At 35.2% G+C, this 27,777-nt stretch overlaps 2 protein-coding genes across 2 annotated transcripts; both read right to left on the bottom strand.

Annotated features, from left to right (window-relative positions):
- Positions 1-172: 172 nt before the first annotated feature.
- Positions 173-5,520, bottom strand: LOC107803916 (GDSL esterase/lipase At1g71691-like). The gene is made up of 5 exons (XM_075245027.1): positions 5,178-5,520; positions 4,302-4,423; positions 2,089-2,328; positions 1,159-1,408; positions 173-591 (listed from the first exon to the last, which is right to left on the bottom strand). The coding sequence occupies exons 1-5, from the start codon at positions 5,434-5,436 to the stop codon at positions 371-373; spliced, it is 1,092 nt and encodes a 363-aa protein (XP_075101128.1). The 5' UTR covers positions 5,437-5,520; the 3' UTR covers positions 173-370.
- A 1,256-nt stretch (positions 5,521-6,776) lies between these two features.
- LOC107793999 (suppressor of mec-8 and unc-52 protein homolog 1) lies at positions 6,777-16,772 on the bottom strand. Its single transcript, XM_016616446.2, has 16 exons — positions 16,578-16,772; positions 15,495-15,705; positions 14,924-15,076; positions 14,559-14,607; positions 13,782-13,865; positions 12,895-12,998; positions 11,674-11,760; positions 11,509-11,562; positions 10,510-10,605; positions 9,701-9,828; positions 9,374-9,500; positions 9,189-9,248; positions 8,971-9,078; positions 8,533-8,633; positions 8,053-8,104; positions 6,777-7,124 (listed from the first exon to the last, which is right to left on the bottom strand). Exons 1-16 carry the CDS (start codon positions 16,607-16,609, stop codon positions 7,026-7,028), a joined length of 1,545 nt encoding a protein of 514 aa, XP_016471932.1. The 5' UTR covers positions 16,610-16,772; the 3' UTR covers positions 6,777-7,025.
- Between the last annotated feature and the right edge of the window lie 11,005 nt (positions 16,773-27,777).

Genomic DNA, 27,777 nt, shown 5'->3' with positions numbered 1-27,777 from the left:
AAACCCAGTGTAATCCTATAAAGTGGGGTTTGAGAGGGGTAAAACGTACATAAATCTTACCCCTACCTTGTAAAGGTAGAGTGGTTATTTCCGATCGACCCCCGGCTCAAGATAAAAGTAATAGAAGCAGACACAAGTAGTAAAAATTATAGATTCTAACGCATTCCTAATATATCAGCAACTGCTTCATGGTTCTCCAGTCTTCAAACACTTGCAGAATAAGATTATATTCTCTACTAAATATAGCAAAATATCCAAAAGAAAAAAATTAACTAGAAAAAAGAAAACTAAGTTCACTTCAAATAAATGAGAAGCTGAAGAAATTCAAGTTAATTTCTTCCATGATTTTTCATAGATAAAAAGAGAAATCTCAAAGACTGGCAAGTTGCTGAATATTGATGGGATAAACAACATCAGAACCACCACTGAAAGCCTTCCTCCCAAACAAGATGTTAACTGCCTCAGTTGGATGAAATGCATCCCAAAATATGAATTGTTCCCTATTTTGACATGGTGTTTGGAATGGTAGACATGTTATTTGCCCTCTATTTCTCCCTACTCCACAGCATCCATTATTTATTTCACTAAATCCTGTTACATCATTAACAATATTGAATACAGAATGTTAGCTTTTTCTTCCAAGGATTTAATACAAAATTCCAAGAAATCTTTATTTAGACAAAAAGGACTGTAGTAGGGGAGAGCATTAATAATAACAGTAATAGAAGGAAAGAAAAAGAAAGGTAAAGGAAAGGAAGAAAAAGGGGTGGACGGTTAAAGGTTAATTCGAAGGGGGCTTGGAGTAACTGTAAAAGTTGTCTTCATGTGATCTATAGATCACGGGTTAGAGCCGTGACAACAGTTACTAATGTTGGCATTAGAATAGGCCGTGTACGTCACTCCGCTTGGGATGCGGCCCTTCTCGGACCCTGCGTGAAAGTGAGATGCCTTGTGCATCGGGTTGCCCTTTTCAGTTAAAGTGTAACTAAAAATGGATTTAACTTTTATACCTTATCAATTAAAGAATTTTTACATTATCAATATATTTTAACTTGTTTGTAATGGACATGAACTTTTCAAATGTCTTTTTCTTCGTCCAACTGAAATAAAATATAGAATAAAATAAATAAGAATTTTTCTGGAAAGAGTTTGACTTACCATATTGTCTATAATTGGTAAGGAGATCTTGGAACATATTCCTGATGTCAATATAAACAAATTTGGAACCAGGAAGATTGGTATTAAAGTTGTTAAGCATTGATCTAACATTGTTATGGAATGGAAGAACAAGTTGATTGACTTCATCTGAACAAGCACCATTTTGACTTTGTTCTAGAATACTTGGAATACACCCCATTAGTCCAACTCCACCAATCACAAATTTTCTAGCTCCAAGATTATATAATCTCTGCAATTTTCATGAATTGAATTGGAGGTTAAAAAACATTAGTTGATAAATAAAATGAAAAGTACTAGTTTAGAGTAAAGTCCTAGGTGAAAATGACTTAACTCAAATCTCTGTTGTCTTATTTAAAGAGAAGGAAATCACCTCAAATTGATAGATGAAGATGGAATATTGTTTTAAAAAAGAAAAAGAAAACATAGAATTTTCCACAAATGATGTTACCAAATAATTTTTAACTAAAACAATCTAGCAGAAAAGGTTTGTTTTAAGGTTTTCTCTTCCTGTTTAAAACAAATACAGTGTTGGTAAAAAGGAATTTATTATTTATTCAATGTAGTACAAAAAAATATCAAATAATAAACTCATTTAAATAAATAAAGTATTTGAAAAAAAAATTAATTATTCTAATATTTATTGTGCTGAAAATGAGAGGAACCAGCGAGATCACGCATAAGAAATTGCATCCCACTAAAAGAGGAAAAGATATATAGTTTTTCACTTTTTTTACTTTCACTTACCAGCCACAAACAAAAAAGAAAAGAAAAAGGAAAAGAAAATATAATTTCTTTCTTTTCACCGAAAACCCTCTCCTATAAAAGCATATATTATATTGGAAAAAATGGATACACTAATTTGGAAAATTACAAAAGAGATAATAAGAAACAAAAAAAAAAGAGTCTTACCATAAGTTGTTGATTATACTGCTGAACCAAGAGACTGGCAAATTCTTGAGCATTATATTGATTCTTTGTATTGTAATTAGGCATAAGGTAATTATTAAGGTAGTCATTGCTTCCCATTCCAACAAAGAAAATAGATTTGGCTAATGCCTCTCCTACATCTGATACTCCAAGATTGCTTCTGATTTGGTTAACTGTGCTCTCAAAATTTGTGATTTGCTGATTGAATGGAATACGCCCTACCTGTATAAGATTAATAATAAAAATGTCCAAGTAATCATGTAAGATTCTATGAAAAGAAACTAATGTGACATTTTAAAAAGTTAAAAGTAAAAGCACTTGGATAGGTGGTTTAGGTGTAGTGCATTTACCTTTATTTATTCACTTTGTTCATGGATTTATTATTACAACATTTTAAGTGTCAGCCATTTACATTCTATATATGAATTTGACTCATCAATCGATCCTCAAGGGTTCTCGACTCATATAGTCTCTGTTTTGGTGAAAATATCACGGGCTAGCCAGTTTTCGGATCGGTAATTAAAAAATAGCTAGTATATGTAAAGTCATTGAAAAATAATCATTATTTTGCTGTAACACGGTAAGTTCCAACATAATATAATGGAGATTGGTGCACCTGTGTATGAACTTCCAGCATAATATGCTGGAACTCCAACACACGGAAAGTTACAGCATAATATGCTGGAGATTGGAGCACATCTGTATGAACTTCCATTATGCTGGAAGTTCACATGTAAAAAATTCGAACTCCAGTATATTATGCTGGAATATTTTCCGGATTTTGAACAGTATCTTCGTTCAGATTTATCTTTATATGAAAAGTGGCTAAATTTCCATTACTTTTGAAACTGTGGCTATTTTTCAATTACCACTTGTAAATCTGATTATTTTTGAATTTCACCCATTGTTTTGTCCTTTCACCAATAAATAAGGGGTCCGAACTTGGGGTGTTTATGGTTCGGTTTGGGTCGGTTTTTCCCTAAAAAGAAACCAAACCAAGTAAATCGATTTTTCAAATATTTGAACCAAACCAAACCAATTAAGTCGGTTTTTTATCGATTCGGTTTTTCGATTTTTCGGTTTTTTCGGTTATTTGTCGATTATTTCTTAAATATGAGACATACACTACCAAACGCATATTCCGGCGAGTATATTTTCAACGTAACGCTATCAAACCAATTGCTCTTTGAGAAATCTATCATTTACCAAGATATATTAATGATAATTGACTCAAATAGTGATGAATAGCTTAAGTACTCAATTAAAATCGATTATTTTTAACATGAAATAAATTCTTGTACTTAATAAAAGAAAACTACCAATCAAACTAGAAGGCAAAGAATTAAATTATTATAATAGCAAAGAACTAGACTAAACATACAAAGGACTAATATGTACCATAAAATTTTGGGAACTACCCCTTAGAATTTGAGTCATTTGTGCTAATTATGTCATGTGAAGACCGTGTACGCGTGGTGATGAGTACGTACTCAGGCTTATAGTCGGTTTGGTTCGATTTTTTTTTATTAAAACCAAAACCAAACCAAATTTGATCGGTTTTTAAAATTTAAAACCAAAACCAAACCAAACCTAAAAATATCGGTTTTTTTGGTCGGTTTGGTTTGGTTTTCGGTTTGGTTCGATTTTTCGGATTTTTATGAACACCCCTAGTAATATATATAAGTTGTCAAAATTACTGGAATGTCATAGTTGAGACTTAAAAATTATAACTTAAAGTAACTTTTGACCCATCCTTACTATTACGTTAAAATCTTTTCCTATATATATATATATATATATATATTGTATGTTATATACAAAAAATTATACAAATTGCATAAACTTTTTCGGCTATTAGATGTAAATAATTTTTGACGCGGGCTAAAAGTGAAAAAAAATCAAAAACAAAATACACTATCAGTTTAGGAAAAAAATAACTATAAGTGAAGTTAGTAACTTGAAAAGTAAGTCAAAAATCTTACTATAACTTGTTAAATTTATATTGATAGTTTTTTACACGGTTAGTACATACGTTAAATCCTTTCTTTTCTTCTGATCTTGCTTTGGGGTTATTGAGACATTTTAAATAAATTAAAAGTACCATTTCTTTGTCCTTTTCCTTTTTTTCTTTTTGTGGGGGGGAGGGGATTGAATTGGATATTTCAAAAAATTTAAAAGTTAAAAAGAAAACTCACAAAGTTTCTGCCAGTAATATCAAGAATCCCAGCAGCAGCTGAGGCATAGTTTATTCCAAATCGCATTTGGTCTCCAGAAGCCTCAGTGTATGGTGGAATAAGGGGTAGTCCAAGCAATTGAGCTGCAAGTAATAATGAGTCAATAATTAATTCACCCAATATTCTAATTTTATCTATCTTTTTAGAAATGAAATAACTGGTTTGTTTTTATCCTTGTTTAAATACTTGATCTAGTTATGAGAAGTTTCTTGGCAAGAAGCAATAATTCTCTTTATCATGTCAAGAAATATTTCCGTACCGAATCCTATTTCTCTTTTAGGAAAAACAATCAAATATTTCTTTTTTTATAGTAATTAAAAACAAAATTTGAGAAAAAAAGTCCACAATACTAGAGTCTAACATATTGTTATACCTATGATCTAAGCTCGAAAGTATCACATTTCGCTAGATTATTGTGTATGCTAATATTCTACTCTTTTATTTAATCACTCTAAGTAATGATTGTTCTTAATATTCTATCAAATAGAAAGTACTATAAGTAATGATTGTTCTTAATATTCTATCAAAAAGGGGAGAAAAATAGAAAGTACTGAAACTTTAGAAGGAAATAGGAAGGGCAAAGATCACTTTTAGCCCGCGGCCAAAACTATTTACATTCGATAGTTGTAAAAGTGTATAAAATTTATATAACATATCGAAAATATATAATTTTTTCAGATATTATTTTAAGAGTGGTTATACAATAATATTTTTCCAAATAGAAACAAGAAACAAAGGATGAAAAAATCGAAAATATTCCATGCACAAAGGGTTGGAAAATGAAATATTTGGAGAAAAAAACAAATATAAACAAGTGGATAAATGTGTGTATATTACCAATTACATCAACCATGGTGTAACCGTTGGAGAAACGACCAGTAGGGCCACCATTAAAATCAATTCCATAAGGAAAATAGTTAGCCTTTGCAAAAGAAGGCAAATTATTGTTGTTTCCATTGTCAATCAAAGAGTCTCCAAATATAAACATGGCTGGCACCAAAGCATTCCTCGTTCCTTCTTCTTCTTGACATATTGCATTATTAACCAATGCAAACAACAGAAAACCCAAAGAAAATAGCCTAAACTCACTAGCCATTTCCTCAATATAGATGGATCTTCTCTACTATCTTTGGTTAGTGTGTGTAAATAATGTAACTAGCTTGAAGTGAGAAGGAATGAAAAGGTGGCAAAGGGTTTAATAGAGGAGGGAAATGCGGTGGTTAGAGAGGAGTAAATGAATTCACCTGTAAGTTGTTTTATGCAGTAAATGAGTAATAATTGATGAGTGAGTATATAGGAATTATATTCCTTGGGGATAATATATGAGTACTACACTATACTTACTATATTTCAGGTTGGTTTATTGATTTAATGGTTTTTTCACTTTCATAGTTTCACCTCATTAGGAATTGAAATATTAGTCAGTCATTTTTTTCTTTCTATTATTTGCTTAATTTCACTAGTTCTTCATTGTTATTTGAGAAGTTACATTTCAATGTATTTCTGGAAAACTTCTTGAGAAGATATATAACTAGATTCATATATCAGTGGCTATTAGTTAAAATTGACAAGTTATATTGAACAAATTCAATTAAGAATTAAGGGCAAAACGGCTAATATGTAAGACAGGAAAGGAGTATATTTCAACCTAAGGAAAACATTTAAAACAAAGAGAAAAGAGCCAGCGCCACAAAAATTGAAAGGGAGTTATTAGTTGAGCAAATAAACAACATGAGTAACTGCTAGTAATTACTCTATATTATGCAGACTGCTGCAGCCATGGATGAGCTGTGATTTAACAAATGATTGGTCTCTTTGGGCGGAGCTCTGTGGCGTATTTACATTTGATGCTTAACTCACTAAATAATGTTGAGCTGAGCTGCATTCCTTCATTAATACTTAGCTCCATTTGCAGCTGAGAATCAAGTCTCTTCCCTAGAGAAAAAGGTGCATGTTTATGATTCTGAGAAGTAAATGCAAAAACCTTTTTTTCTTTCAGAATTTTTATGATGTGCATGCAGAAAAGCTTATTTTTCTGTGTTGGGGACAGTTGAGACGGTTGCTTCGTATTTACTACACTGGCCTTCTGTTATTACCTTCCTGAATGTGCTAACTACGTGCGTTGCAAGTATACTTAATTTCATGTCCATTAGCGTTAGTTTGTATTATAGGAAACGACATTGTGGGATCACACTTGTTACCGTTAGGTTTTATAACACAAACTTAAATATTTGTATCTTCCAATTTCTCAATGGTTAGTATAGACAATACAATGTCTTTTTGAAGAGCTCCACATAGTTTTGGAGTGTAGCGTACATGGTTTCTCTACTCTTATAGAGTGATATCGCACTTATTCTTACCCCAAATAATTAGTTTGAGGCATTTTATTTGTCTCCTATATAATGGAGATCCATTGAAGAAAGATCCTGAAAACAATTAGCACCCAAAAGTGGGATCCTAGCTCAAACCAAGTGCATTGATCCAGATTGTAAACAAATTTGATCCAGAAAAACAGGCTCCACACCACATATGGTGAAGATATTTGCGCGAGGCATCTAATTGAATGGACTAAAGTTATAAAAAAAAGTCAGATAAATATACAAATACATAAAGTTGGCTATCATTGGATCACAATTAACAATCTTTTCCACTTCTACACCGAAATCAACATTGGCAAAGAATGCCTCAAGGCTTCCATAACTTCATGGTGCAGTCTTCTCCATAGGTGGCGACAAGGTTTATATGGGGATGGTGAGTGATACCAATTACTTCTTTTTCATGTACCTGCCATAAAGCAGAAAACTATAACTTTCAGTGACTTGCTTTTTATCCTGATCCTAAAGCCAACAACACTAAAAACCCACCTAAAATTTAATGCACCCCTAACAAAGAATGACTAACATATCACTTGTTAAAAAAAAAACATATTCGACGTCCATACCTGACAATATGCAATACGGTATATGTACATACATGTGCATGTGAATGCAGGAGGCAGATAAGTTTACTGTTGTTTGAGAAGGGATGAGAGGTTTAATGGTACAACAGATTATTTTGGGAGGATTAAGAGGAAACAAAAGAAAATAGTCTATATACCATTATCACTGAATAAATGTTGATTAAAACAAATATGATTTGGTAAAACAAAAAAATGAGATAGTATAACTGAGGATGAAATTAGAGAGAAATAACCGCAGAATCAATTAACTAACCTTCTATCATTTTCTTATTTTGCTAGCAGGTTGGTTGAAGAGGTATTATGAGAAGAAATATAAGATGTTTTAAACCAAAATATCCATGGTATCCATTAATTTTTCGTATAAATATTAGGTAAGAAACTGAAAACTGCACAACACATCAGCAAGTTATCATTGTTCCCCTTCTCTTGGCTTGAATGAAGGCATTAGGAGGATGAGCCATGGAGAAAAATCAATATCCTTCTTCGCACTGTTATTTATCTCTTGACAAACCGAAAAAAAACATATAACTTAGCCTCGGCAGCATCCACGTATGTGAACACGTGCGTCTTAGGTACATACGCACACATCCCAGTAATGATTAAGTGAGCAAGCGAGTGAGATAAAGAAAGCAAGAAAAGAAAGATTTATAACAATACCGAGCTCAAAGTGTTAACTCTACAAGTATGACTTGTACTGTGACAATAAGGAAAGAAGATGTGGTAGACAAACTTCACATCGGAATTAAAGCGTACCTTCATCAGATGTTCCAGTTTGTTTGACTGATAACTAAAGCAGTACAAGTTTCTGTTGGAATACACAAACCACATCATCAGCATAAATGGGATAAATCCTTCCCCACTGAATATCAATATCAACAACGTAATAAAGTTCACATAACTGACACATTTTGAGTGCAGGGAAAAAAAAGATATTTTCCACTGTACAATAAGCCGGTTCAAAAGTAGATACAAGAGAGCAGTAGTAGTTTCAGAATAACTCTACCATTTATGAATAATATAGTAATTAAGTTCAATCGTAGACAAATCTATAGCAGCAAGTCCTTGAAGTTTCAAATGTAGAAGAAGAGAGAAATCTTCAAGGATGAAATAAAATCAAAGTTCACCAAGTAACAACAAAGTCACACTCTCTTTCTCTCTTTTTCTGTAGCAATAAGAAATAATGGCATCAATCTCAAAACTCCATAAAGCAAGGGACTTAAATTTCAACTATACCTGTCTTCACCTACACAGTAAATCCATTCTCCTTTTGGTGATAGACAAGCAGCCAAAAAGTCTCCACCTTCTCTTTTACCAGATGAGAAACTTTTAACGACCTACATGACAATTGCATAGCATAAGTTCACTTACTATTTGAATTCTTCTACTAAACTCCACTTCAGTCCATTGTCCTTATGTTTTCTTTTAGAAAACGAATTTGACATTTCAATTAGTATAAAAAATGTCAGTTGCTAGTATAAAATGATTCCATTTCCCAATTTGTTCGCTCCTCTTTCCCGGACTATACAACAACAACAAAAAACCCAGTATAATACCACAAGTGGAGTCTGGGGAGGGTAATGTATACGCGGACCTTACCTCTTTCCCGGAAAATCTCCCAAAATAAAAAATAAAGAATGGAAAGAAAAATGATCCACAAACAACAATGCTTACCTGTCCTTGAAGTGTCATCAAATAAATAGATGACGTCTTATTGCACACTATAATGTGATCTGTGTTCTTAGGGAAAAGATGGACAGAATTCACAGATGCATCACCACCCTGTAGGAGAAAAAGATAGCAGCAAACGAGTTCAAAAAACAAAATCTTTTAAAAAAAACTAACACATAATAAATAATATAGTGGTAATATGCCCCAGGCAAATCGAATACCCTTAAAGGAGGTGGCGGTCTAAATGTCTGCAGACACTCTGTAGTTTTGGCATCCCAGACCTGTTTTGAGGCAACTCAGACAAATTATGAACAAAGAATAGAGTAGATAATCCCAATTAAATAGAATTGGAAAAAAAAATATGGCATGCTTCTCTCAGTCATCCCTTGAAAGACAGTAATCTTACCTTCACTGAGCCGTCACTAGATGCCGTGATGACTCGAGATCCATCATTGTTAAAGATGGCATCATTCACATAAGATGAATGTCCGCGAAATTCCTTTAACAATTTACCTGACTTCAGGCCATGAATTCTACAAAAGATGAAACAGAGATATCAGGCATGCTTCTCCCAACCAAGACCAACAGCAGACAATTTATGGCTATGCAGCCGTTATATTTTTCAGTTTATTTCCCTTTTCGACTGCATCCGAGGATATCATTTAGCTAAAACCACTATGTCTAACATCTAGTGATGACATGCCATCACAGCAAATGGTCAAAGGATAAAAACCTTGCTGTGCTGTCAAAGGATGTGCTTAAGATCTGACTTCCATCTCGAGAGAAGACAAGACTGGTGACACCCTGAGAATGTGCGCGTTCAAGACGGCGCAAGCACTGACCAGTCCTTATACGCCAAACCTATCACACATAGTAACATAAGAACAAGCAAGCCAAAACCAGATCTAACACGTTGACATAGGAAAACAAAAAGAGGAAAAAAACAGAAGACAACAAAGAGTAACAAACTGTAAAGAGAAGTAACTGCACAGCAACAACTTGGACAACTTGGAGGGTTAAATAAAGTCGTATGAAGAGGCATATGAAGGATGCGCCATAAATTAGACAACTTGGACTCTTGCGTTGATTCAGTAATTAAAGTTTCTGATTCAACAGGCAAAGCTTAAGCAAAAATAGCCATTATGGTTTTTTTATCCTTCTCTCTTTTCATTGATTATGGAGTCCTTCTCCTGCTCCTACAAATGTTAAGGATCTTTTTTCTTTTTTGTGATAAGTAAACTATTAAGGATCTTTATGGAAATATTAAGGATCTTTATGAAGCTGCTTTCGAATGATTATACATATGAAGCAAAGAATATATTGCTTCATTTCAATGCTCCAGCATGTTCGGGGCGCCAGCATTAAATTGCATTAGTAAATAAAACTTATCTGAAGTGCAATTACAGCGTAACAATGTCAAAACAGACTGCTCAAGACTTCCTCAAGTGTCTCAGTTCTCCCAGCAGTCAAATTGGCAGGATGAAGATAATACGAATTAGAAAGTTTTTATTGAATAGAGCTGATTAGGAACTAAACCTTTACCTTTATTTTTCCATCTTGTGACCCAGATGCAAGCATCTCCGAGTCTCTGCTAAAATCAACACAAAGGACAGCATCATCATGCATCATAAAAGTTTCCTACATAAATATTCAGCAAGTCAGAAAATACAAAAGATTCACCACATGCATGAACATCCCAAGTTCAAACAATAGCTAAAGACAAATTCAAATGCATCAAGATAACCAAGTCCTCTTTCAGAGATCATCCGCCTAACATAGGCAGGTTAATACAAAACAGATGCTGATTAGAAAAATGGAAGATGCAGGAACCCAGCAAGATAGACAATACAAATTCAAAAGTACAAAGTGGCAATTCCAGGACCTCTCTTTTCACCAAACAGCCTCCTGATGAGTATTTAAAAACAAACAAAGATGTCGTATTACTATTACCATACTAATTATACACCCAAATAATAAGAAATTTATCATGATTAAAAAAAATTCAAAAAAAATAATGACAAAAGCACCAGTAGGAAAGCTGAACCATATGATTAGGTATGCTAAAAGCGAGATTCAAACCCCTTATACCCCCACCCCCCAAAACCAAAAAAGGGGGAGAAAAACATGGGAAAAGAGATAAGCCTATATTTATAGGTAACAAACAGCGTACATCCCTTTTTATAAAAACAACTAATATTCAGATTTGAACAACTTTGCGTATTGACATTTATGAAGGAACATCTTGGAGAAGTAGATAAGCAATAAGACTTGCTTAAGGCAATTCACAAGACAACTAGCTGCATACAGCTGAGATATACTATATCTTCTATTCATTAATAGACTTCACTGCAAATATAGCAAAGAAATTACACAACTGCACTTGTCAAATGGAATAAAGGTTCCAGCAACGACATATGCATCAATAGTTCAATAGTAACATACAGAGATGAAACAACTATGGAATTATGCTACGATTTCAAGAAACTAAGGCCCAAAAAATTAGGATGAAACTCGGAAAGAAATAGTAAATGTATAACTCACATCAGCCTGATATTGAAGATCCTTCTTCAGTTTTCCACTTATGTGGTCCCATACCTGGTGAATCAAATAAAAATAAATTTGAATCAACACTATACCATCAATTAAAATAAAAGAAAATGAAGAAAAGTAAAAGAGAGCATTCGGAGAGACTTAGGTTTAGTATACCTCAATAAATCCATCAACTGAACATGAGACAAGGAATTGTCCATCAGGTGAGAACCTAGAACATTCTGGATGACTCTTCTTCCCAAACTGCAGCACAAAATCCACTAGAGAAATAAAATTATCATCTTTAAATTTCTTATTCACGCCCCCTTATTACTCCCGGAAAGGAAAAAAGGAGAGAAAGCTTGAAAGGAAAACGAAACAGCTCAGAAAAGATTTTCTAAAAAATATATGGACTGTGCTATAGTACAATGAAGGTACAAGGACTAAGAAATAACACCTACGAATTTAAAGCTCGGCACATATCAGGTGAGATCAATCATTTCATAGTTCATGCACATTATAAATGTTGCATCATCCAAGAGGATGAGAATGAGTAGTAAAGATATCATCATGGTGTCTATGTAATGAGCTCAAGAAGCCCACCATGGTGTCTATATGCAACAGCCACGTTGCACCAAAAAAGTAGTAAAGATATGCATCTGTCCTTAATGCTAATAACAGACTCCAATTTGCTCTCAAAAATTCTAGTGTAATAGTCCACCAAATCACTAAAGGGGTGGTGTTCCAAGTTTTCTTATTTATTTGTGTACTTCTTCTGTCAAATTTAAACAGAAAACAGTGAAAATGAAAAGAAAGCAAACATAGATTCCCACGTTATCAGAACAATGAGGATTTCTAACTGTTTCCCATTATCATACTTTTGTGACTTCCTGAGATGTCATGTACTTCTTTGCATTTTGAGGAGAACTTGTTTGGACTTTGTGACTCCCATTATCATATTTTTCTCCCATAGTTTCACAAAAACAACATTGGTTATCCACAGGACAATACACCCATAAGAAATAAACTTGAAAAGAAACAAACAGAGAGAGATTAGAAAAAAAGCTCGACACACATATCTAAGTGAGAAGCCCGGTACCAGAGAACACCATTAAAAAGAAAAACAAAGAGATACACGGGCATGAAAGTGATTAACCAGCTGAGAGCAGTTTCACGTGAGAATGAAAAGCAAAAAAATATAATAAAAATAAATAAACCGAATAAATCTAGGTCCCCATGTTTTTGATTACACAGGGACTTCTAGAGCAATTTCCAAACGTTGACAGTTTGATGTTTCAACAACATAAGCTCTTTGATGAAGTTATAACCACCCTAACATGCAACACACAGTCTCCATCTAACAGCAAACATATATGAGTTTAACATAATACAACAAACCTTAATAGTGTGGCCGAGTGTTGTCGGATACATATCCTCTTCATCTTGTTTCATAGCAGCTGTACCTCGGAATAGATCAAATTGTGTTCCAGGTGGAAGTAAACCTGAAAAGAGCCAGAAGAAAATAACATACATGGTATACAAAGTCATTATCGGGTTATGTTAGCAAAAAACTAATTCACCTATTATGAAAGTCACACCACTGGAAGCATTAGAAGTTATATTAGAAACTTGACACAAGATATGGGGAATTTCATCCTTCTTTAACAAATTTATGCTTTATCTAAAATAGGCATGTCCACGATTGACTGATGCAATATTTAAATTCTCTCAAGACAAGCATTTGGACTTGGAGATCAAAAAATTGTTATTAACTGCGGGTAGAAGATGCCTTTCTTCTGAATGAACATTATAGCCTTAGAAGAATCCAATATGATCATCTTGTAATAGCTGTAGGTAGAAGATGTACTGATGTACTCTCTTCGTTCACAAATATTAAAATATTAAAAGTAAATACTAACCAAGGATTTGAAGCAGTTAATGAACTAGCAGTAAACCTGAGTTTTTGAGAACTAACAACCACCTCTCCCTGCCCCCCTAAGAGAAATTGGAAGGTAGAGAAGGAGCATAAACTCATTGAGCCCAAAAGTCATCTCTCCACAGGATGACCATTTTTTGGTGCGTGAAATACTGGCCAAACTTAACAACTCAACGAACAATTACCATTTTCTTTTATGAGTAAGGAAAATAAAAGGCAATTATCAATTTTGATGTCCTCAAAAATTACCAACATTTGTTTACTCTTCAATAAAGTGAAATTTCTCAGAAGTTTAGTGTTCATTACTAACACGTCAATGAAAATCTAACGATAAGATTGTATATTTCACCTTGATGCTGCTGCCATTTCAAGGCTTGACCAATCAAAGCCATTAAACGTGATGGTGGAACAACAGAAACCTCAGCGGAAAGTGCTGCAATGCAGCCAAAGAAGATAAGTTATAATCTTAAGTGTATCAATACCAAATTATGCATTAAGTACATATAATTGACATTACAACATTTCAACCCTGAAATATCATCAACTGCTCAGCCCTATTTAGTACTGTTGAATTACTGTAATTGTACTTCTTAACCAATTACAAAGACGCAGAGGACCAGTATAATGGCATTGCTATGCAGATACACAGATCTCAGAATATAACATATTAAAAGAACACATAAATTAGACTATAGAAGGATCATAGGAGGAATTGCAATAAGAAGACGTTAATCTGGTGGGATAAAGTAATAGGAGAGATAGTAAGATGCAGCCTTTTATGTAGTGGGCCTTAGGAAAAGTACATTTTCCCTTTAGTTGGCAGGAACCTTAGAGAAACTACTTTCAGGGATTATACTTCAAATCACATCTCAGAAAGTCTTTCAATCCCTCTTTGAAGAGTTTAACAGGCTAATGAGCTTTGCATTCTTCATGGCATTGTGCATCTATCAATACAGATTGCTAAATTTGGTTTATGCCGAGTACTGAAATGAAACTGCTGTTCTCATAAAACTTGCTCTGGTGCTACATGTAGACCAGCATAGAACACATTGCAAATTCGTTCATTATAGATTTTTTTTCAAACTAAGTGTTTTATCAATCTAAGCAAAGTGCATTTATTGGCAACCTTGGGCAATTTGAGCACGTCTTTTCTCCTTGGTTGAATCATTATAAGCCTGCACATATAACATTTGCATGCAAGGTCAAAAGCAACATCCAGTCAAACCTCAAGTCAAGGGTATCAAGACAACTTCAAGCAGTTAAGAATGAAGCAGACAACCAAGAGAAGAAAGCCAATTCTTTCGCACCAACAGAGATCTAACAGGAGGTTGAACACAAGTAGAATCAAAGTAAAACATGTATACTTGTCCAGTTGACATAACATGCATGTGAATAAAACAAACAACAGTACTGGGGATGTTCAAATCTCAACTGGCGCAAAAAAAAGGGACACACATAGCTTAATCATTTATTTTATAGAATGATTCTAACCTCATGTGGATCAAAGTAAGTCCGAACTAGTAGATGTTCGAGCCGCAAATATCTTTCTGGTTGCTCCTGTTTCATGACACCCATCACATTGGTTTGCCTTAAAATAGCCCGTGCAGTATCCATCTCCCGAAGTTCAATCATCTCCAAAACAATCTATCAGGCAACGGAAAGAGTCAGGAGCAAAAAAGATTGCACTGAACAAAGACAGTAAAAAGGTGATCAAATACTTCAGAGAAAACCAAATAAGCAAAGCAATATTTGCACTTAATATTTTTCTGCCAAGCTGAAGTTCATCTGAATAAAGAGCAGTGATATGGAACTACAGCAATCAAGAGAAAGAAGAAAACAGACAAGAAAAATATGGCATGTTTTTTTCTTAAACAAGAAAAGAGTACAATATTCAACCGAAATCTATTCACTCTCACATCAAACATTTGTTAATACAACTCTCAAGCAATTTTTATTCCACACACAAAAAAAAAACGAAAACAAACAAAAAAACAAGTAAGAGGATAATAAGCACAAAACACACAATCTAAAATGCTTCTTTGAAAGAATGATCCATGCAGACCTGCTCATATAAATCCTCCAGTATCTTTCTCGGAAGCTTTAGTTGTGCAACTTGAGGTAGTACTGCATCCCATCTTCCGCTATTAATATCGGCTATAAAGGTTTCAAGGCTGTCCACAGTATTAAGAGAAACCTGGCACTCATTTTGCAATGTCTGGAAAGTTTGATGCAGAGAATTCTCCTTGCAGAATTGAAGAACTATCTTAATGACACTGCAAGAAAGAAAGAAAACATTATCTCTCACATACAACAATAAGGATAAGATACTCTTATGCTGTTTCAAACTGATATGTCTGCAAAGGTAATATCTTAAATGAAAACAATGCAGATGGTCTTCTTGGGAAAGTAAAATGGCCCTAACAGCAAATGGCTCAACAAACTTATTTAAAAAAAAAAAAAAAAAGGCACAACTAGTTAGATACATGCAACACTTCAAGAACAGCATTTATCCAGTAATGTGCACAAAAAATAGGGGTTGGGTAAATGCAACGGCCGCTGCAAGAATCTTCTTGTTACACAAGGTGCTCCATAACAAAATTTTGCTTATCCTGATTAACATTAAGGTAAAAGTACATCACAAATGCTGCAAGAAGTCTTCTTTACTATACACAGTGCCTTGCTTAAACTCACCAAAGCAAAGCAAAAATTGCAGCTGTAATAGTAGTACCTTCTATATTACTTTGCCTAAGATATGTATCTCACACACATACAAATCAATCAACTACACCTCAACCACTTGGGCTGACTATATGAATCCTCTGTATCCATTCCGCACATCTTTTCTTTTTTTCTTTTTTTCTTTTTCTTGGTCGTAGAGCCTCATAATGGTTATTTCTCTGAGAAGTTAAAGTACAGGGCACTACTACTAAAGCTGCAATTTTTACCTTGTTTTTGGTCAGAATAAGCAAATTTCTATAATCATGGGGCACCATGTGTAACAAATAAGACTTCTGTATCACATTACTCTCTTACATCAATAAAAAATACCCATTCATCTCTATTAGGGCTCATTTCAAATTCTAAAATTCATGCATAATATTTATGATGCAAACATATATAAACAAACAGAGAGTTAGAAGCTTACTCTCGAGCTTCGATTTCGAGGGTAGAAGACATGGTTATGGGTGAGAGCCCTAGTTAAGCCCTGCTTTAGGTGTAAAATCACGAACAAATACAAATACTACACACACACACACAGAAAAATGTAAGGATTTTGCCTAGGAACTGAAAATCGCAGGAACTGTTGGTCAGTTCTCCACCATTCTCATTTGTGGGCCTAGTAGATGGGCCGAAATGTTCCTTCACCTATTACAGAAGGCTTTTTACCTTTGGGCCACATATTGGATTGGAGACTTGTAAACGTAAAAATTAGCCCGGATGGCCAGTTTTTGGAATAAAAATAAATTGTAGAAATATGACACTTTTTAGGTGGTCTTTAAGTTTTGACCCCCATTTGCTATGCAAGCATAACTTCAAGGTTAAAAGTTACAATTATTGTCCATGGGATGAGCGAGGGACAACACTTATTAAATTTGAAGTTCTGCCAATGAGACAAGCGGGGACAAAAATTCAATATCATCTACTTTTGAGGGTTATTTTTGTATTTCACCGCTTGTTAATATTCGGCCACCATTTGAATCTCAAAAAAATAAGGTACTTTTAAAGATGAAATTAACATTTGAATAAAAATATCCTCGCTAAAATACGAAACTCCAGAAAGGTGCTGAAATTCGAAACTTTGACAAGTGGAACTCCATCACAATATCTTGGAGTTCGAAAAATTCCAAAAGTTAAAATGTGCAGTTCAAACTCCCGAATTTTTAAACTCATATCTTGGAGTTCCTACTCATTCACGACATTGCTTATCTTTTTATTTCGAAATAAAGACAAGAAAATAATCCCTGTCTCTCTTGCTAGTTGCTTAGTTTGTATAACAGAGGAGGATAGGAATAAAGATGCAAAGAACTTTTTCCTCTTTACTGCAACTTATTATTAGTTTCTTTTTTATTGAAAAAGATTGTAGTACAATTTTAATTTCTCTCATTTCCGATCTGACAATCCAAGAAAAGAAGACAAATAATTTTCCTTACTTTTGCATCGGATCACTATCATTAATCCGACGGAGATATATGAAGTACTTTAATCTTTACACTCCTATATTCCCATAGAGAGCTAGTAGACAATATTTTTAAGTTTTCAAACCTTCATTATTTTATCTTATTTTTAAATTTTAATACCTTGTTTAATGCAAAACCTTGTAAAGTTAACCAATGTTCTGAGATGTATTTGTATCATAAGTAGTTATTGTGCGAGAAGACTATTATGATAAGGTACCCTAACTCATGATGTCACGATCTAAAACTAGGAGACTGTGATCAACTAACGATCCTAATCTTCATTGAGCAAATTTTTAATCCAAAAAATATGGGCGTAAAAGTTGGAATGATAATGCAGAAAAAACTCTATCAATTACGAACAAGGAATAGTAAAACCCACATTCTTATAAAATAAGATTCACTGATCACATATATGAAGCAATGAAACTTGTTCAAAGACAAGTGAAAAAGATGGGCAAAAATACTTGTAGATTTAACGAAAGTATATGACCGTACGAGAAAAGTGCTGTTAATATTAATGCCTTACTAGATTTTCTTTGCTGCCTTATTGCTTCTGCGTAGGTTCTTTGATTTAGTACTTTGTTTCTATTTATTTGTCCTTGTCTTCAGTTGGAAAATGATATTCTTGCAGAAGAGAAAGAAGCCTTGGAACATCAAATGAGAATGGTATCCGTTGAGTTAGCGGTTCTAAAAGCTTCTTCTAGTCAAGTTGAGGAGGATAAGGACATACTAGAATCCTCTTTTACTGAACAACTTTCAAAGGCTAATGAAGAGATAAGGAGTTTGAAAAATCTCCTTAATCAAAAAGAGGTTTACGCGGGTGAATTGGCTCAAACGCTTACCCAAGCTCAAGAAGATCTCCGCACTTCTACCGATAAAATTCTATTCTTGGAAAGTTTTCTTGCTCCTTTGAAGACAACTTATGAAGCCTCGGAAGTAGAAAAAGAAGAGTTGAGAGCTGAAATTGATTAGTGGGAGAAGGACTATGAAGCCCCCGAGGATAAGTCATCGCTAGATGTTAGCTGGAATTTTTTGAACACTCGCCTCGAGACTTTAACTGAAGCCATCTAGGAAGGTTTTGACCTTAACGCTGAGATTTGCTAAGGCCAGATAAACAACTGAACAAACTCTGCAACGTCAAAGCTTTTCACACCTGAAGACAAAGGTTCTAAGAGTGATGGAGATGAACTTGTTCCTGGTGAAGCTGATGTTCAACCCTGTTCTCCCCAAGTTGATCCTTCTTCTCCCGTTGATGATGCTTATTATCTTTTCCCCTTTTCCAGACTTTTTGTTGAAAGTGTTTGTTTGTTAGTTTTTATTTTGAATACCCTTATATTTTTTGGACAACTCTTTTGGAAGGTTTTGCCGCCCCTGTCTTTTTGGGGTTATGACATAAATACTGCCCCTGTTCTTTGGGGTTATGACATAAATATATTTATTGCTTTTGGCGCATATTATGATTTCTTCCCTTTTAATAGTTGAGCTTACTCTTGCACTTAAAAATGTTTTAATAGATCATGACTTCGATATACACGAATTTTCATAAAAGAGTGCCCTTTTATATTAACGACACTGATGAGGATGATGTCTCATCTTCATATTGGTGCAAATATATGAAATATGAAGTAGATATGAAAAGAAGAATAATTTGAGGAAGTTTTATGTTTTGAACTTTCAAATAAATAAATTTGTACATCATTTTTATAACTGTTCATACAACACATTCATAACTGCTTTCACCCGGGTATATTCTTTCGTGACTAAATTTATGGCCTTAACCTAGAAACTCGTGGGAATATCTTGCATCCTTTTTGCGAGTTTGGACTCATTTCAAAAGTTTTCAAGGGTTTCTTCAAGGTTTTGATTCAGCTGAACTATCTCCTTGGTTCTTTTTCCTTCCTTCTATATGCATAGTCCCTCTAGCGCTAGAGCTTTGAAGTATGAAATCTCGAACACTGGATCACTCCTTTCTTTTGGTCCTTTTCCTGAAAAGCAAAATACAAACGGGACTCGAAGATAATTTCTTAAATGATGACTGCATAAACAATTTTCCCATCAGAAAAGTTATAACCTAGACCAGGAATAATTCAGTATTCCGCGTGTCTTTGGCTTTAATATCATCATTTGGTACGGGCCAACTTTTTGCCTATCATCTAAAATAGTTAGTAAAATTTAAAAGAACAAAATAAAATCGAACTTGCATGATACTGACGGTGGATATTATCTTCGTTTAGAAGTAATACTTCTTCAAATGGACTGCATTTCATTTCGATAGTGATACCTTGCCATCCATGGTTTCGAACTCGTATGCTCCTTTTCCAGCGATGCCTCGAATCCTATATGGGCCTTCCCAATTTGGACTCAATTTTTTCTGTATTTGTTGCTTTTGTTTACCGGAATACCTTTTTGAGGACGAAGTCCCCAATCTTAAAGTACCTCAAATTAGCTTTCCTGTTATAATATTGTTCAATCATATGTTTTTGAGCCGCCTTTCGAATTAATGCTACTTCTCTTCTATCTTCTAACAAATCCAAATTTACCCGCAGCTCTTCCTTGTTTTCCTCTTCAGTGGCATGTGTGTACCTCGTACTTGGTTCACCTATCTACACCAGAATTAATGTTTTTGCACCATATACAAGTGAAAACGGAGTCTCACCCGCACTAGTTTTTGCGGTTTCTCGGTAAGCCCATAGCACCCCTGGTAATACCTCTGGCCATTTACTTTTTGATTCTTCGAATCTCTTCTTTAAGTTAATGATAATAACTTTATTTGTCGATTCATCTTGTCCGTTGGCCGCAGGGTGATAAGGTGCGGATGTAATTCGTTTAATTTGCCAACTTTGGAAGAATTCTGTGATTTTCGCGCCTTTGAATTGTGGGCCATTGTCACATACAATTTTTTTTGGAACTCCAAATTGACATATAATATTTTTCCAAATGAAATCCCTAACTTCTTTTTCCCGCACCTGTTTGAAAGCACCTACTTCTACCCATTTTGAGAAATAATCTGTTAAAACTAACATAAACTGTACCTTTCCTTTAGCTTGAGGCAACGACCTTACGATGTCCATGCCCCATTTCATGAAGGGCCATGGTGAAATAACTAAATGCAACAGCTCTACCAGTCGGTACATGTTATTGGCATATCGTTGACATTTATCACACCTAACTACAACGTTTTCTGCTTCTTCTTCCATTTTTGACCAATAATATCCTGACCTTATTAATGTTTTTACCAACGATCTTCCCCAGACGTGATTACTATAATGCCCCTCATGTACTTCTCTCATTACATACTTTGTTTGTGATGGACCGAGGCACCGTGCTAAAGGTCCACCAAACCTTTTACGATATAAATTTCCACGAATTAAGCAATACCAAGCAGCTTTCTGCCGTAGCAATTGTGATTTCTTCTTATCTTCAGGCAAGATACCATACTGCAAAAAATTCACAAATTCGTTTCTCCAATCCCAAGTTAAATTATTAAAATTTACCTCACTCTTGGTTTGATCGAGTGTCGAATGAAACAAATGTATCAAAGTGGCATTTTCTGCATTTGTTACATCCGTGACAGACGAGAGATTTACCAACGCGTCTGCTTCTGCATTTTCCTCCCTGGGTATTTGCACGGCTTTTCATGTCTGAAATTGTCTAAGCAATTCTCGTACCTTTTTCAAGTATTGCTGCATTCGCGTCTATTTTTCCATGTAAGTCCCCTTCATTTGCTTAACCACGAGCCGCGAGTCACTTTTGATCACAATTTGTTCGATACCAAGTTCTCGTACCAATTCCAAGCCTGCAATCACAGCTTCATACTCTGCCTCATTGTTAATGATTAGATAACATTTTATTGCTTGTCTTATGACTTCACCTGAGGGTGGAATTAAAATAATTTCTAAACCCGCTCCTTTAACATTTGAGGAAGTGTCAGTAAACAGGGTCCAAGTCCCCGGATTAGCTCCGGTAAATACCTGTAGTTCCTTTTCTGCTTCAAGAACTAAATTCGTGCTAAAATCCGCTACAAAATCTGCTAACACCTGCGATTTTATTGCAGTTCTAGGTTGATATATGATATCATACTCACTGAGTTCTATTGCCCATTTAGCTAATCTATCTGATAATTCATGTTTACGCAATATGTTTCTTAAGGGCAAAACAACTATAACAGAAATAGGATGACATTGAAAGTAAGGTCGTAACTTCCTAGATGCCATAATTAATGCTAACACAAGCTTTTGTAGGTGTGGATACCGTGTCTCAGAATCTAGTAAAGACTTACTAACATAATAAATTGGGGATAGTTTACCTTTATCTTCTCGTACCAACACCGCACTTATCGCTACTTCTAACACAACGAGGTAAATGAGCAATCTTTCACCGTCTTTTGGTTTGGCTAACAAAGGCGGATTTGATAGATACGACTTTAGGTCCTTGAGATCTTGTTGGCACTCGTCAGTCCATTCAAAGTGATTTTGCTTTTTCAGCATTGAAAAGAATTTAAAACTTTTTTTCTGATGACTTTGATATAAATCTCCCTAGAGCTGCTATCCTGCCTGTTAATCTCTGCACTTCTTTCTTGCTCGTGAGTATATCTGGTATATCCTTAATAACTTTGATCTGTAGGGGATTCACTTCAATACCTCTATTAGAAACAAAAAAACCTAAAAACTTACCTGAAACCACACCAAAAGCATATTTTTCTGGGTTTAACTTCATATTGTACTTGCGGAGAATCTTAAATTTGTCTCACAAGTGTTGAAAATGATCCCCTGCTTGTGTTGACTTGACCAACATATCGTCTATGTAGACTTTCATGGTTTTTCCCAAATGTTCTTGGAACATTTTAGTCACCAATTTTTGATATGTGGCTCTAGCATTTTTCAAGCCAAATGGCATGACTTTGTAATAATAAGTTCCCCTATCTGTGATAAACGAAGTTTTTTCTTCATCTAGAGGATCCATTTTTGTTTGGTTATAACCTGAATATACGTCTAAAAAACTTAAAAGTTCATGACCTGTAGTAGAATCAATTAATTGATCTATATGTGGTAAAGTAAATAAATCTTTAGGACAAGCCTTATTTAAATCAATATAGTCTACGCAAACTCGCCATTTTCTATTCTTTTTTGGATAGCTAACCAGTCAGGGTACTTTACCTCTCGTATTGAACTAAATTTTAAAAACTTTTGTACCTCATCCTGGATCACTTGATTTTTAAGGACCCCTGCTTCCTTTTCTTCTGCTTGATAGGTGGGTGTAAAGGATCCTCATTCAGCTTAAGAGTCATCACCTCCGGTGGTATATCTGTCATATCTGAGTGCAACCAAGCAAAGCAATCTGCGTTAGCACGTAAAAATTCAATTAACTTACCTTTTATTTCTGGGCTCAAATTTGCTCCGATGTAAACTTTTGTGTCTGGCCAGTGGACAAATAATATTATAGCTTTGAGCTCCTCGGTAGTTGTTTCAATATTTTCTTGTGGCTCTTAAATCACATCCGGTCTTGAGTCAATATCAGTTTGTCCTTGCATGTCTTCAGTTGAGGTTTTCGCAATAGTGACCTCAACCGAATTCTGTAATTGCTATTTCGCGTCAGCATCATTGGCTACCGTGCTTGCGATCACCACTGAGTTTATACTTCTTGAAGCTTGTTGATCTCCACGGATTTGACGAATTCCCCACTGCGAAGGAAATTTGATAACTTGATGCAATGTGGAGGGCACATCGTCCATATCATGAATCTACGGTCTTCCCAGAATTATATTATAGGCCATGTCCGCGTCTATCACCTGAAACTTTGTATCTTTGACGACCCCTTATGCAAATATGGCAAGTACAACTTCCCCTTTCTTTTTTTAGCAAATTATACTACTAGGCGGTATGTCCAGTAGCTAATTTATTAATAACAAAAGAAAACCCACAAAGGAAGAGTACAAGTAAGAGGGGCAAAATCTACAGTAGTGTTGGCTCTATACCTTGGCTATATGATCATCCCTCTGCACCTCCATCGCCTTATGATGGCAGCCTCATGCTGAGGATGTGACTGCTGGCAAAGACTTACAAGGGCGAATGATCTCATAGCCGTAAGGATATTTTCCAAAGGCATAAGACAAATAACAAACACATACTGAGCTAGACTTTACCTTACAATTCCTATTGAGGCATGTACAACCTCATCTTTTAGCAAGCATGTAAAAAATACGAACTAAAAGAACTAAGTACTATATGATCATCATAGAGTTTATAACACATTCTATGATGATACTACATATGATAATGCTTTGAAAATAATAAAATAAAACAAGGTAGAAATTAGATTCTTTCCCTCATTCATGATACTTGTGAGTTCTTCAATTTGTAGCTCCTTAAAATCCTCTTCAGCTATCTTCAATCAATCTTCAAAATTTCTCATTTCTTCTTTGATCGATTGGACCTTGTAGATGTGGTCGGGGCTGCCCTTTTTTTCTTTGCATCTCTCATTGGGAGTATCCTAAGTGTTACTCCTCCATTCACTTTACCATCCCAACTATTCTCCCGTATGTGTGTCTTATTATTTTTTCCACTATGCGTAGGAGATAAATCTCCACATCTAGCTGCCTGAGCTCGGCAATAATCAAGCAAATCTTCTTCCTCGCCTTCTTCCCAAACTTCAACACGTAAGTTGTTCTCTAGTTGTTAAGTAGCACATTTATGTGCAACCATATCTAAAGGTTCATTCCTCTTCATAACCATGGCATTAGGTTTTATTGTGGAATATTTCAATTGAGCATTTTTCTTTTTATCTGATTTTTTGTGCCTATTTTCAGCCTCTTTGAGGTCACGTTGTTTCATTTGTTCATGTGTTGTTGCAACGATGCCAATAGGTTCCAAAGCATCCAGTAGTTTACGATCATTTGCCGAAATAACTTGTGTACTGTGATCAAATTGTTGTTGCCTAGTTATTATTTCTTGCGCAAGTTGTATCGCTTGTTGATCTCCCAGAATTCTGTTACCACCTGAAGATTTTGTGGGAACAAAAACAGGCGTCATTGAGTTAAGCTTAGGGTTGTTCAAAACCGAACCAAAATCGTTAACCGAATCGATGTCTTATTGGCTTATTGGTATCAAATTATCGGGATAATGGATGGGGAACAGATTGAGATTCTATAATTAACGGCTTAACGGTTTGGGGGCGGATTACTCAATTTTCTTATCGGGTAAACTGTTAACCCGTTAAGAATTTTTATATTTATACTTTTACCCCTATGTATATAAAGTACCGTTAAAACCCTAAATGGCTAAATCCCTAATGTCTATTTCCTAATTCTCAATTGTCTGCAGCCACTAGAGGTAGAGAAGTCGTCGTCTCTCTCTTGAATTGAGAACTGAGAACTGAGAAGTCGAAAAATTCAAATCTGAATCTGCTCTTCACCTCGTGCTCATTAGTCATCACTCGTTACTCGTCACACAGTAAGGCAATCTCGCTCTCGTCTCAATCTGAATCTGCTCGTAGCATTTCATCATCTGATTATAATATGATGATTACTACTTCTTGTGAACTACTTATCATCAATTTGGAACTTGGAAGTGTTTTCTTGGAAATTTAGAAAGTTTATCTCAACTTTCTACTCAATCTTCGCTGTTTTAAGAAATTACACCATTGTTTATCTGTCTTTCGTTCCCATTGTTGTTTGTATATTACTATTCTTTTTCCAACTTCTTGATACAATTACAGGTGGTTGCCCAGTTTTATATGAATATTGATTTTTCTCACATGTTGTACCTTTATCTATTTGTATATTACATAATCGAATGTCCTTCTGAAAGTTTGATTGATTACTGAACGAATGTGCTTTTCTGATTTTACATATTTGGTTAATATATGTATGACAGTATGAGTAGTCTTGAAGACTCTTCAATTTAAAAATACCATTTGTTTAGATCTTAGATGGTATTAAAAATTTGGTATTGATTTGAAACTATTTGGTATTGATTGAATTATTGTTCAAAAAATTTCTATTTGGTTTATCCGATAAGCCGCCCGATAACCGTCCGATAATTATTAATCTGATACCAATCTACCCGTTGTCTTATTGGATGGCTAGCGGATTATTATATTTATAATCTGATAATTGCTAAGCCGAACCGTTAAGTGTAATTATCCGCCCGATTCGCCCAATAAGCACCCCTAGTTGAGCTTTCTCTTGAGATTCAAAGTTGAGGAAATTTGATTGTTTGGCAAGATTGGGGATCCAACTGAACGCAAGTCATCCTCAATTTCTTGTTCAGCAAATTCATCAAATTCATCATCTTCATCATTCTCCCAATTCTCCTCTTCTTCAAACTCAATTTGATTTGCCCATGTTTTCAGCCTTGGCAAAATTCGATCAAGAACTTGACCCTCTTGTCGGCATGTTCTTTCATTGATCACCTCCCTCAAATCTTGACTTCTCTCCTTGATCACTTCCTTCTCATTACCTGTAGATAGTAGTGGCTGCCCAGAACCACCACTGTGCTCACCAAACGATTCCACAATTTGGGAAGGAACTTCTTGTGCCGATGTATTCAAAGTGACCAAAGGTTGCTTGATCATGGGATTGACATTTAACATCATGGAAACTAAGGCTTCCTTGATGATTTTGGCCACTGCTGGACTTGAAATATGCAGTCTAGGTGAGCTAGAAAGAGATCTACTATCACCCTTCAAAATTTCAGCCAAGTTGTTCTCCGAAGCGTTACGTCGAAAACCAAATTTGTTAGCCAAATTCTCACTGCCTCGTTCTTCCTCACCACTGATAGTACGTGGTATTAACTGTTGCATCATGTTAGGATTATTTAAGATTTGTAGATTGATATCAACACTCTTCCCGTTCGCTAATATTTCAAAACTGTTTTGACTGGTGACAGTCATTGGAGCATTTTATCGACCTGCTGAAACAGTAATAATTTGCTGATTTTTCTTTGCGCCTGGTGATGTATTCTGCCTCACCACTGTCCAACCTTTTCCTTTGCATTTTGTGCAACTACTTTCTCCAAGTGAGCTGTAACAGACTTGCCTGAAGCGTCTAAAATATGTCCAGATTTGGATGGAGCAAGCACATGTCCATCTCTTTTTTCCACACCTACCTGTTGCACATTAGTAGCTATAGGAGCTGCTGGTTTTTTTAACTAGATCACCTAGTGCAACAGGATTTTTAGAAACTCCTACAGTAGTTATTAGAGTTGCTGCCTTCCTCTCGATCTAATTATCCTTAATACCATCAGTAACACCAACATAACTTGCTGGTTTTCACCTGATACTTACTGATCATTAGCCTGTTCCTGCCTTGTATTAACGTGCCCAACAACTAAAGGGAACTTATCAGCAATCCAAGCTTGAACAAGATCAATACCAGGTCCCTTAGCAGCCAGATTTTCCACCTCCAAAACCTGAAAGATATTCTTCACATCTGTACCTTTAGAACCTGTTATGAACACCGATATAGCTGAAAATGCACATGCACCTGACCAAGTCAACAACTAGATCAACACTCCTCAATTAACAAAAAATGTGAGGCGGAACATAAGAGTGAAGAAGCATCCAAAAAAATTAACAGACTTTGTTTGGCAACAGAGGGCTGGAACACGTGAAGTGTGAAGCAAGGAAATAGGATTTAGCATTCCTTATAAATACCTAGTAGAATAAGAATTACAGTAGGCTTGTATTATGTGAAAGTTCTGTATCCTCTTATCTCCCTTCTCTCCGTGTCTTCTCATCCCCATTCTTGTGATGTTTGAGTTCTCTGTAATTTCCTTTAACTGAGTTGTTCCTATTACTGCCAGTTTATCAATACAATATACTTTGGTGTTATTTGAGTTTGTACCATTGGTGCTTTCACTAATTCCAGATCCATGACTGGATTTCGAGTTCCACTGCTACTGACATTATGCTGTCTTCATCGTCTTCTAAGGAGATCGCGGATCTCGTAGTCTCCGTTGCTATCTTACTACGGCCTTTGCTAGGCAGCAGAAGCTACTCTTGGATTTGATGTCTCAGGTGGCCAATTCATTGTACTCTCAAGCAGTTGCCACAGGTGAGGCCAATTATCCTCTCGCTTCTCTGGTGCTAATCCAGAGGGTTGGGTCTTTGACGCAGAAAGGTACTTTGATTTCTATCATATCTCTGAGGATCACAAACTCTCCTTTGCAT

Source organism: Nicotiana tabacum, chromosome 22 (assembly GCF_000715075.1).
Source record: "Nicotiana tabacum cultivar K326 chromosome 22, ASM71507v2, whole genome shotgun sequence".
Taxonomy (NCBI): Eukaryota; Viridiplantae; Streptophyta; class Magnoliopsida; order Solanales; family Solanaceae; genus Nicotiana; species Nicotiana tabacum.
Note: the sequence above shows the minus strand (reverse complement) of the source record. Positions and strands in the feature narration are given on the sequence as shown.